The 12422-nt window shown below is 52.8% G+C and overlaps 1 protein-coding gene across 7 annotated transcripts in view; it reads right to left on the bottom strand.

Moving 5' to 3' along the window:
* Positions 1-3129: 3129 nt before the first annotated feature.
* Positions 3130-12422, bottom strand: part of LOC127472419 (H(+)/Cl(-) exchange transporter 5) — a 37313-nt gene continuing 28020 nt past the window's right edge. For all 7 annotated transcript variants that reach the window (XM_051790642.1, XM_051790672.1, XM_051790653.1 and 4 more), the window contains 5 exons: positions 11187-11729; positions 9688-9874; positions 8132-8530; positions 6042-6258; positions 3130-4767 (listed from right to left, as the gene is read on the bottom strand). In XM_051790642.1, the coding sequence (XP_051646602.1) occupies positions 4677-4767; positions 6042-6258; positions 8132-8530; positions 9688-9874; positions 11187-11729 (1437 nt within the window). In that variant the 3' untranslated portion in view covers positions 3130-4676. The remainder of the gene's footprint in view (positions 4768-6041; positions 6259-8131; positions 8531-9687; positions 9875-11186; positions 11730-12422) is intronic.

Raw genomic sequence — 12422 nt, 5'->3', positions numbered from 1 at the left:
CTGGGCTGGTGGAAGGTGTCCCTGCCCATGGCAGGGGGTGGCTGATCTTTAAGGTCCCTCCCAACCTAAACCATTCCATGAGTTTATGATCCCCTCCTGCTCTAAACCAGAGGGGTGGGGTGGGGTCACTGCTGCACTAATAACAATTCCACATTGACCTGATTTCTCATGGCCTCTCCACGTGGATTCAATCCAGGCAGAAACTGCTTCCTGCAGCCACCGACAAAGGACCCTCTTATCTCCCCTGCAGAGGAGCTGCTTTTACCTCAGTGCAGAGGAGCCCAGCCCAGGGCGTTCACGGCCCCGACCCTTTGTCTCTAAATAAATCCTGCGTTCAAAGGCTCTTTTTTTTCCCCCGTTTGTTGTTACGAGCCAGCCTCATCACTACCTCCAAGTCTCCATCTCCTCCCAGACAAGATCTTGTTTTACTTTCAAGTCCCCAGCCCGGCCCGAGTTTGTGGCGGGAGGAGGAAATCCACTCCAAAAAAACACGTCACCGCCCCAGGAAATCATTCCTTGGGACATTGTAAATAAAGCACACAAAGAAAGGCAGCGGGGTGTGACCCCACCATCGCTGCTCTGCCCCAGGGTACGCAGGGCACCTCACCAGCCACCGCTGCCCCCCGGGCACTAATTCAGCCTGGAAAAAGGGAGACAAAAACAGAAACCCTTTTTGCTACAGCACGAAGGATTCATGGAGCTGCAGGAGGCGGGATGCTCGATAAACCCTTGGGAAAACATTCCTGCTGGGGCACCGTGACCAAGCAGAGGGGACCCAGCGCTGCCGCAGGCAGGAGCCCGGAGTTCGTCCATCACGGAATCACAAATTATTTGGGTTGGAAGGACCTTTAAAGGCCATTTAGTCCGATCCCATCTCAGCTGTGCTGCTCCCAGCCCCTTCCCTGAGGTCCCACTGATGAATTTAGGGGGATTTCTTTACTCCGCAGGGGGTTTCTCTCCTTTGCCAGTGCCAGTTGCCTTTCCCCTCTGGCTCGCAGCAGCAGCCCCCGATTGCAGCGGCTGTTCCTCCCCATTCCCTCGCAGACACATCCCCGCTGGCAGCGGCCCCGGCCCCGCCCCGGCTCTGCCCTTGGGAATGACGGAGCTGTACACAAGGAAAGTGCTGAGCCAGCTCGATCCAGGCTCACGGGCCTCGTGCACCACAGACACGCAGTTTTCCCCTTTATTATTTCCCCAAATGAGACGAGCTGGAGGCGCCAGGAAAAGATAATTCCACTTTTAAAGAAAATTCTCTGTTTTCTGTCCCGTTCAAACCCCAGCTCTAGGATGGAGTCCTGGAATCACAGACTGATTTGCGTTGGGACCTTAAAGACCAGCTCGTTCCAAGCCCCTGCCACGGGCAGGGAGGCTCAAAGTCACCTCCCCCCACTCCCATCCTGCATCCAACAGCTGAGCACAGCCAGCCCTCAAACCCAGGAGACTCCCAAATATCATCTGTCATAAAAAGGATATGGTAACCCCCTCCAGGTCCCTTCCTCCTGGGTTACTCATCTCCAGCTCTGACCTGCATCCACAGCTGTCTGCTGAAGGGAATCCCAGGGCTCCTCCTGGAGTAAAGAGCAAGAACTGGACAGGGCAAAACACTTCTCAGGAGCTGGAAGTGCCCCAGGGAAGGGGTTTCTCAGTTTCTCTGCTGCACAGAGGTTTTGATGAATCCCAGACTGGTTTGGGCTGCAAGGACCTTGAAGCTCATCTCGTTCCACCCCCTGCCATGGGCAGGGACACCTTCCACCAGCCCAGGTTGCTCCAAGCCCCGTCCAACCTGGCCTTGGACACTTCCAGGGATGGGGCAGCCCCAGCTTCTCTGGGCAACCTGTGCCAGGGCCTGCCCACCCTCACAGGGAAGGATTTCCAAACTAACCCTGCCCTCTGTCAGAGTGGAGCCAGAAAGGGATTGTTTTTGTAGAAATTAAAGGAATTCAATGAAAGCAGATGGGGAACAGCCAAGAGCTGGTACAGCCCACAGCTCACTAGGGAAGGGAAGCACCAATCCCAGTATGGAGTGATACATCCATCCATCCCTGCAACCCCCCCACATGTGCCTCATGTCCTGCATCCCTGCTGGAGCCAACACAGCAACAAGGATCAGGTAATTTTGCTGCAGGTTTCCCTACAAAGAGAACTACAGCTCAGAAATAGGCCTGGAGCTGGAATGAGGATTTTCTTGGCACGGACACCATTTCTGTGGAATAACAGGGTGGGCAGGCTTTGCAGACAGGCAGAGCAGCTCCAAAGCCCAGCTCCAAGCTCCCACTTCCACCTTGCCGACATGTTCCAGACCTCCAGCCACTAAAGCAGGAAAATTATTAGTTTCCACATGCAAATGCAAAGGATCTGCCCAGCAGGAGGCATGGAAAGGCCCTGGACTGTTGGAATGTTCCCATTCTACTCTCCCATTGGCACTACATTTACTTTGGCAACATAAGGACTCGAAATCCCTCCCACACCAAGGACAGAGCCTCCCTAAAGCCCAGCCCTACTGGGCTTTCCCTGCCTTTCCCAAACTCTCACCCTCCCAGGCAGGAGTTTCTCCAGGACACCTCTCCCACTAAAAAAACAATCCCGGGGACAGACAAACCGAAGGCTGAAGAGCTGCTGGGCAGGTGTTTCCTGCCCCAAGCCCGTGTTCCCAGATGGCAGAGCAGCTGCTGTCCCCTCCAACATTGTGATCCCTGCCCTCTGCTTCCCCAGGAGCAGCTGGGATGACCCACCAGCCAGCTGGGATGTTCCATCTGGGATGACTCTCCAGCCAGCTGGATGCTTCAGACTGCACACAGATTTCCCTTCTGGCACCCTCCTGCCCTTACCTTTGCACTGGGTTGCTGCAGCCTCCCCCCTGGGAGAAGAATCTGCTCATGGATCGTGGATCTAATTGAAGCAGGGACTGTATTTTTCAAGCTGGAGCCCTCCTACATATGATAAGGTAAAGAGAAAAGTGGAAAAGCTTTGTCTTTCTGGTATTCCAAGTGGGAAGAGAAGCCAGCATGTGCAGGACAGGCATCCCTGGGAAGGAGCCCCCAGGGAGTGGGAGAAGGCAGGTTCCTCCCTGGACTCAGCCCCAGATCCCCAGAGCATCCCCCTGCCCTCCAAGTAGAACAATAACAGACATTTAAAGGCAGAGTTGCTGCTGGCCCGGGCTGAAGCAGCACACAAAGCACTCCAACCATCTCCTGCACAAAACCACCACAAACCAGGCCAGGCATTTATTTTCCAAGCAGAAGGAATAGGATCTGTCAGTGACATCTCGAGCTGAGGCAGCTTTGAGCTGTACAAGAATTCCAACACCGCCACAGCACCGCTGGCTGGAAGCAGCAGCAGCAGGGACGGGCTGCTGGATGGCTTTGGAAGATAAAGTATCTGGCTTTTGCTCCATGGAAAGATGAGGAATTTGTTTGCATTTGAGAGAGTCTGAGTTGTACCCAACTTCCAGCCAAGTCCAGCCAGGAGTCCCCACTCTCCCCAGAACAGGTTTATCACAGAGTGTAAAACAACTGCGGCCGTGACGAACAGCATCAGCTTCCCCAAGCACCCATCAAGCTCCCCAGCTCCAGGGAATGGGCACAGTTTTATTAACAGGAAAATCATTTGGTCAGCTCTGGGACAGGGATTGAGGAGCACAGAGGGACATGGTGGCCCAGGCTAGGGAGGGTTTATTGCATAGTTGTTGGCCAAAGGAGACCTGGAGCGGCGCCGCAGGGAAGTGGCCGTGTTGGAAGTTCTCCAGCTGGGATCTGGCGTGAGGAAGGAGCAGGGAACAGCACACACACACCCCTGTGGACATTCTGGGTGTGGGGCTCTCTGGTGGGACAGGTGGTGAGGAGGAGATCACCTGTGCAATGTCCAACACCATCGGGGGTTTTGGGAAAGGGCAGGAACGCCAGGCTTGGCCTCTGGGATTTTCATGACATGCTCAAGGGAAATCAAGGAGGTGGAATCCTTGGGCATGGATCTGTAAAAGGGATCAGGAGGGGAATACATCTGTGAACTCCTCCTGCCTCCTCCTTGGGGTTCTCCTGGCAAGGCAGCGGCAGAGTAATTAATACATTCACTAATTAACTAAAACCAGCTTCTTCCCAATCAGAAACTGGGCCCAATTTTAAGTGGGAGGGTTGGTCTGGTTTTTTTTATCTCCTTTCAGCCAAGCAGCCTCAGCCAGCCAATTTTTAATTTTCCCTCCCCTATTTTGGCTTTATAAGGTTCTAATTTTTCCCAAGTGGCTAATTGGGAATACACCACCCTGAGTACAGCCATGTCCCTCTGCCACCACTGTGCAAGATCATCCTGCTCCTTCCACACCTCTGGAGGTGCACAAACACCTTGGATTTTCCTCCTCAGGTTAGAAACAACAGTTCCAATGAAAGAAGAGGAGGAAATACAATTCTCTAACATTTTGCTTTTACTCCTTCATGGAATCTTTCCAAAGCAACTTCACAAAAGCAACGTAAATAAAGTCTATTTTTCTTCTAAAAAGAAGATCCTGTTCCACAGATTCCGTAGTGCAATTGGTTATCTGGTAGAAAAAAAAATTATCTTCTTCAGCTCCATGGAGGAAAACTCTGGAAACAGTTCCATGGTCTCAATAAAAATAGGAAAGTCTATCCAGGATGGGCTAGAAAGTTCCATGTGTGTGGACACACAATTCCTACAGTCTGCCTCTAGTTGAAGAGGATGGACTCTGGGTCCTGGTTGGCCATCTGTGCAATGTGCTTTAGTACATCCTTTTTGGTGATGATCCCCAGCAGCTTCCTGGAAAATGAAACATGTTTTTAATGCACTGACACCCCCCAGAAGGGTCCCTGGCAGGGCTATTTGAGGCCCTTGCAGGGGCTGAAGAACCTTTTGGGATCTGAAGTGACACCTCACCCAAAGGATTTTTCCCTGTGAGGGTGGGCAGGCCCTGGCACAGGTTGCCCAGAGAAGCTGTGGCTGCCCCATCCCTGGAAGTGTCCAAGGCCAGGTTGGACAGGGCTTGGAGCAACCTGGGCTAGCAGAAGGTGTCCCTGCCCATGGCAGAGGGTGGCACTGGATGGGATTTAAGGTCTCTTCCAACTCAAACTTCTGGGATTCTATGAAATGTGACACTCACAAACTTCAGCAGACACCCCATCAGTATTTTACACTTAAAAAGTAAGGAGGTTATAACCAAAAGACTAATATTAATCATAGAATCATGGAATTCTTAAGGGTGGAAAAGACCTCCAAGTCCATCAAGTCCACCCTGTGCCCGATCCCCACCTTGTCCCCAGCCCAGAGCACTGAGTGACACGTCCGGTCTTTCCTTGGACACCTCCAGGGATGGGGACTCCACCACCTCCCTGGGAAGTTCCAATGTTTAACAACCCCTTCCATGAAGAAATTCTTCCTGATATCCAACCTGAACCTGCCCTGGCACAGCTTGAGGCCACTTCCTCTTGTCCTGTCACTTGTTACCTGGAAGAGCCCAACCCCCACCTTGCTATGAGGTCTTTAAATAAATAAATAATCATTAACTTCTTCTCTAAAAAGACCCACTTCAGTGCGTGGTGCTGCTCTTTAAAGTCCCAGCCCTTGGCAGCTGGGCCTTAAAAAGGTGCCCAAAGACAGGCCAGGAATGAGGGAGCTGGGAAGAACATCCATGGAGAGCACACGGAGCGGTGGGGGGGAGCTGGCAGGGGCTGATCCAAAGGCACCACAGCAGGGAGAGAATTCCTGCTGGTGCCATGCTCCAGGAATGGATCACTCAGTTTGCTCTCATCCTTCCCCTCCTCAAACTACTCTTATCAGCACCAAAGCAAATTCCAGGATACACATGGACAGATTTGGGAGGGGGTTTGAGCCCATCAGCTGCAGAGACCCATCAGCACAGGAGCTGGGCCTCTGCCTCACAGCCCTTATCTTCCTGCTCCGGCTGGAACTGGGCTGGCACAATTCCCTTCTTCCAGGCAAAAACTGCTCCAGCACCCAGCATGGACGCCCATGGATGTCCCCTTTGCCCCTTGAGAGCAGAGGAAGCCCTGACCCAGGGCCCCCAGGGCTCTCACCCGTTGTGAGTGACGAGGCACTGGCGCAATCCCAGCTTGCGGAAAATATCCACGACGATTTCCATGGGCGTTTCATCCGTCACTGTGAAGGGACTGAGGTCCAGGATGCTCCTGAGTTTCAGCACAGAGGGGGAGCTCGGAGGCAGTGGGGGACAGTAGTCAGTGAAACAAATAATTGAAGTGCTCACGATCCCGTCCTGCTTTTTCCGGGCGTTTTCTGGAAGAAGAAATATCTGATTAAATATCAGCCCTCCTTTCCTTTTCTAAATAGAAGAGCATTCCCCTTCCTCTGCCCACACTGGATGTCCTTAGAAGTCCATTCCTTCCTTTCACCTGAGCTGTTTCTTTCCCCACTGAGGGAGGGAGTATGTTTCCAGCCTTTCTTCTAATGGAATCACAGAGTCAATAAGGTTGGAAAAGACCTTTAAGATCAAGTCCAACCATCAGCACAGCACCACCACCATGTTCACCACTAACCATGCCCTCAAGTGCCACATCCACACGTTTTCTGAACATTTCCAGGGATGGTGACACCACCTGGGCAGCCTGTGCCAGTGCTGGACAACCCTTCCCATGAAAAAACTTTCCCCAATGTCCTAAACCTAAACCTCCCCTGGCGCAACTCCATGTCGTTTCCTCTCCTCCTGTTACTTGTTACCTGGGAGAAGAGACAGCAGAACCTCCAAGGCCTCCAAAGTTCCACCCCAGGGGTGAGACCACAACGTGCTTTGCCCAAGGCCAAGGCTGCTGCACCTCAGCATTGTGCTCTGGCCAGGTAAATACAAGTTCTGGAGATCTTTAACTTCCCAGTTTTAAGAGGCAGTAGATAAAATGCTTTGTACTTTTATAAGTCACCAATTTGGGTCCCATGCAGAGCAGTTAAAGGACTATTTTTAAGCCCTTAACGACTTGCATAGGCTCCATGGAGGTCACTTGGGTCAGGATTGGAAAACATGTCAAGCACTGGCCATCCCTCAGACCTTCCCACGAGAGCACGCACAGGTAACATGGGTACCTGCCACACTGCAACTCAATAGCAGCATTCCAAGACTCCCTGGGAGCGGGCTGGCCTGGCAGCCCAAACACCAGGATCACTCTTAGTGAATCCCTGGAGATTCCAAGGAACACAAGGGCATGTGTGGTGGTACTACAGAGCTGCCTCACAGAAGGCAGGCAATGCACAGAATGTCACAGTGCACTTGTTCCTAGATATTTTGTTCCCTATTGACATAATTATTTGCCCAGGTACTGATTCAGGAGAGCAAGAGCAACAGTCACATGCTCCAAAAACTGTACTGAATATCCTGAAACCAAGGGAGAAATCTCACCTGAAAAGAGAGAAAGAACACGTGGAGTTGATTTGCGGACAAAGAAACTTAATTATAAAACTCCTCTAGCCCTGCCACAGACAAAGAGAGCTCAGGACCCACCTCCCTCAACCCACCTGGGCAGTGACCCAATATTCAGCACTGGACCAACCAGACAGGTTTGAGCCATGACCAGTTCACAAAGCTTCCCACATTCAGTCGCCACAAAGCCAGGAAGGCTTTGCTCTTGCTGGAAAGGAGCCTCACACTTCACAACCATGCCTTGAAGTCCACAAACTCAGCAGAGCCACACTAATGGCACTGGACAACTCTACAAGGATCTGAAAGGACACTGTAGCAAGGTGGGGGTCAGCCCTTTCTCCCAGGTAACAAGTGACAGGACAAGGGGACACAGCCTCAAGCTGCACCAGGGGAGGTTGGACATCAGAAGGAACTTCTTCACAGAAAGGGCTGTTAAACATTGGAAGGGGCTGCCCAGGGAGGTGCTGAGAGTCCTCATCACTGGAGGTGTTCAAGGAACAACTTGGATGTGGCACTCAGTGCTCTGGGCTGGGTGACAAGGTGGGGATTGGTCCCAGGTTGGATTTGGAGGTCTTTTCCAAGTGATTCTGGGATTCTGTGACAAGCCACCCTGCCCTTCACATCCGATGCAAGCAGGAGGCACCAGGAAGCACAGCCACCAGCACAAGGGGTGTCTGAACTCCTCAGGTGGCATTTAAGGCCTCTGACAGCAGCACTGCCCCGCGCAGTGTCGCCCCTTACCAATCGAAATGATGAGGTCCCTCCTGAGGACAAAGCCCACCAGGCGCTGGGACGCCCGGGACACCACCACGGGGTAGCCGCTGTAGGTGGTGTTCGTGACGATGGTCTCCACGTCCTCCACGGTCATGCTGTCCTGGGTGATGACCGTCAGGGGAGGGTCGTTCTTGCGCGGCCTCATCACGTCCATGGCCCGCGTCTTGTGCGAGAACTCCTCCTTGGCCTCCAGGAAGGGGTACCCGTTGAGCCGGATGTGGGCGTCGTAAATCCCTTCCCGCCCGATGGCGTCGGCCACCCACTTGCTGGTCATGGCTGCTGCCATCAGGGGCACGATGTACTCCAGCCCCCCCGTGAGCTCGAACATGATGACCACCAGCGACACGGTCATTCGGGTCACCCCGCCTGCAGGCACAGCACAGGAAGGCAGACGACACAAACGGGTGATTTGGGGGATTTTCCACCCGCTCCCAGGTGTGTTTCACCCGCCCTCTGCCACCCAGAGAAAGGCTGGTACCAGCACAGGTGGTGCTGTTGGGCTCTGGCATGAGTGGAACCCTCCGTCCGTGGGATGGGGTGCGAGGTTTCTGTGGGGTTTTGTCTCGGCACATTTTAATTATGCTTTTGAGATTCAAGTCCCAAAGCAACATTTCGTTCCAATACCCAACCTCTAAAGAGGCACTTCAGTACTGCCCAGTAGCAAACAGAACTGTAAATGAAGTTGAACTGGATTTATGTTCCATATTTCTATTTATTTTCCCATTACATTCAAACAATCCCAGAAGGCTGGAAGGAATCTTAAAGTCTATCTTGTTCCAACCCCCTGATATGGGCAGGGACACCTTCCACTAGACCAGGTTGATCAGATAAGTTGCATCCCCTCTAAAAAGGTCCAAGATGGGGTTTGGTAATATGTTTTTATTGTTCCTGAGAGTTTTTCCTGATAAAGTAATGCCTTAAGAGTTACACATATTTTGTGGAGAAGAGGATTGGGAATTACAGGTCTGGAAGGATTGGAAAGTGAAGTTGGATCACGTGCACCCAAACCCTCAAACTCAGCCAAGAGGGAGAAGTGTTACCAAAAAACACTTGAAAGCAGAATTGCATCACAATACTTAAGGCCAGAACAGGAAGTAAAATGAATTAAGACATTTTACTTTAAAAATCCCATAGGAAAATGTAAGTCCCTGGGCAGCCTCATCTGTCCTGGCTCCCACTCTGGAGCTTCCCACCGGAGCCTGCCGTGTCCAGCACCAGGCTGGGGCTGGCAAAAGAACACCAACAGGATGAGAAACACATGGCACATTCTGCTAAGTGTCCTGAGGCTCCGGAGGTGAAGCCAGCTTCGATGGCCTGCCACAACTACAGCTCCTCCACCACAGAGCCAGAGAGGCAGAACAAGATGATCTTTAAGGTCCCTTCCAACCCAAACCGTTCTGTGATTAAAGCTGAAAAAGACCCCTAAGATCACCCGAATTCCAACCTTCAACCCCTACAACGCCCCTTCACGTGGCCAAGCAAGCCCCGGCCCGCGGGCCGGCCCTGGGGAGGGCTGTGCTTACCCAGACACGCCGCGGCGCCCACCATGGCGTAGAGGCCGGGGGTGATGCAGTCGGCCCCCTGGCTGCACCAGCCGCTGAAGATGGCCCAGTCGTGGTGGTAGAAGGCCAGCTGCTCCACGGCCACCCCCAGCAGCCGCCCTGCGATGGCCCCCACGGCCATGCTGGGGATGAAGAGGCCCGAGGGCACCTGTGGGAACAACGTGTCGGTGAGCGCCAGAGGCTTCACAGATGAGGGATGGAACCCCCAAACGGACACAGTTAGAGGGTTTGCTGGGGTTAAAGTCACAGAACTGTGGGGTTGGAAGCGATGTTTTAAAGGTCTTCTATAGTCCAACCCCCACGCAATGAGCAGGGACATAAAAACTGTCAAGGATCAGAGAATACTAGAGTGGTTTGGGTTGGAAGGGACCTTAAAGCTCATTGAGTTCCACCCCCTGCCACAGGCAGGAACACCTTCCACTAGACCAGCTTACTCCAAGCCCTGTCCCCTCTGCCCTTCCTGCACCCTCGTGCTCCAAATTCTCTGCAAGAGAGTCTGAATTGTCTCCTTTCTGACCAGGAGAACCAGCCACACAATTGGTTGGTGTGGAACAGGACAAGCTCTTCTCAAAAGAGAACATAACCAACCTTCACCCTCACGCCGCTAACTCCACGCCTTTCCAACCACACCACCACATGTTTATTGCAGGCACGGGATTTTCCCACTCTCTTCATTCACACACTGGGCGTGGAATCATCCTTCTTCCCTGCCAGAAATTCAAACTCCACTGTGACAGGGAATTAGCACACGCAGCACAAGTGACACCCAGCAAAGCCACTGCCAGAACGTTTCAGCTCTGTTGTGCTGTTCCAGGACTCTGAAAGCACCTGTTGTTTGAATCAGGGAATTCCCTCCCTCCCCTTTCATTTCCACAGTGGCCATACAGCTTTGTCACACCTTGTCTGCCTCTCTTACAGACTCAATGGTTGCCTTGGAATGTCAGCGACCACCTCGGGGCAACAACGATGCCAAACCTCTGTGGTGGGGTCACCTTTCCAGGCAGATCCTTGAGGATTGGGGAAAGGGGAGATACTCAGCTCCACCACATGAATCCCACTGCAGGAGAGCTCAGACTTGGGCACTGCAACTGCAGCTCCAGAGGCTGCACTAAATGAGTTCCAAACCATCTGAGCAAGGAACAGCTACGATTAAGCATTTACAAATTAAGGTATCGATTGCTTTGCAATTAGCTGTTGCATCTGTACCACATATATATTGAAAAGGCCTGAAGCAGGACAATTCTGTGTCTGGAAAACAGGATGTGGAGCCCTGAGACACCAGTTTTGTGACTGCATTTGGTGCTCGCACTCAGGATGGAAGGTTTCTACTGCCCTCAGGTACGAGGGGCAAGACCAATAACTGCAGCCTGTCACCTTAGAGCAGAGCCTGGGGGGAAAACATGTCCGGTTAGGGAGGAAATTATACTTTAAGACCAGGAGTCCTTTACAGCAAGCCTCACCTTCATGCCAAAGGTAAAGATGGTGATGAAGACCTTCATGATGAGGGCCAGAGCCAGCTGCCACATGGCCGTGTACACGCCCGGGCCGGCAGCGCGGTCCGGCAGGTCGTCCCCCTTGGTGCTGTTGAAATCATTCACGTACTCGCACAGCTTGGACGAGTCCAAAATCCCACAGTCGTTGAAGAGCTCTGAAATGAGCTCGCTGGTGCTCATCCTGGTGTACTCGTTGGGGAAGGCCAGGATGGCTGTGATGGCCGTGACCACAAACACCTCCAGCACGGGGTATTTGCCCAGCCGGGTCGTCTTGCGCCGCCGGCACCAGGCGATGTTGCTGCGTATGAAGAAAGCTCCCCAGAGTCCACCAAATATTCCCAACAGGATGAAGGGCACCAGCTCCAGCAGGTGCCACGGCATGTGAAACTCCACGTAGAAGAGAACGAGGCGGCTGTTCCCGAAGGGGTTGATGGAGCGCAGGGTGAAGGCAGCGACCAGCGCGGCGAAGAAGGAGCGCCACAGCGTCTTGAGAGGGAAGTAGTAACTCACCTGAAGGCAACAACAAGATTTGGTCACTTTAACACCTGTCACTGCCCCACTGCAGGAAGTAGAGCCAGGGCAGAGATCCATGTCTGCCGGCTCATTCCCTCCTCTCCAGCCAAGCAGCCCAGGCTTGATTTGGAGCTCCCAATCAACAGCGGTTGCAATGAGTGGGATGGGCCCTGGCCTCCCCACTTCCACTGCAGCAAGTGCCCTCTGCGATCCCTGAAGCGACTCACTCGGATAATAAAAGGTGTTACACATCAGCCATGAGCTGATTCTGGAGAACTGTGTGGTTCTGCAAGGTCCAAAGTGCCAAACAGCAGCACCTGCTATTGCTGCCACCACAACTAGTGCTCAGCTGAGCAAATCCATTCCAGCCCTCCTCTGAAAGCCATCATGGCCCTCCCCTGAGCTAAGCCTTGAGGCAAGCAGTCTTGATCTTTTCACACCTGAGATCAAGAGATCAAGGTTTAGAAGCTCCTTGGGAAGAAAAGGGGGTTGATAAGTCAGAGAAGTTTGTTCCCCAGTATCCTGGGACAGAGCTGTCAGGAGAGTGGACAAGAGGAAATGGCCCTCAAGCTCTGCCAGGGGAGGGTCAGGTTGGACAACAGGAGGAATTTCTTCACTGAAAGGGTTGTTAAACATTGGAAGTGGCTGCCCAGGGAGGTGGTGAAGTCCCCATCCCTGGAGGGATGGATG

Source organism: Manacus candei, unplaced genomic scaffold (genome assembly GCF_025592945.1).
Source record: "Manacus candei isolate 608988 ecotype Guabito, Panama unplaced genomic scaffold, ASM2559294v1 h1tg000003l, whole genome shotgun sequence".
NCBI lineage: Eukaryota > Metazoa > Chordata > Aves > Passeriformes > Pipridae > Manacus > Manacus candei.
This window is presented reverse-complemented; position numbering and strand designations above follow the sequence as displayed.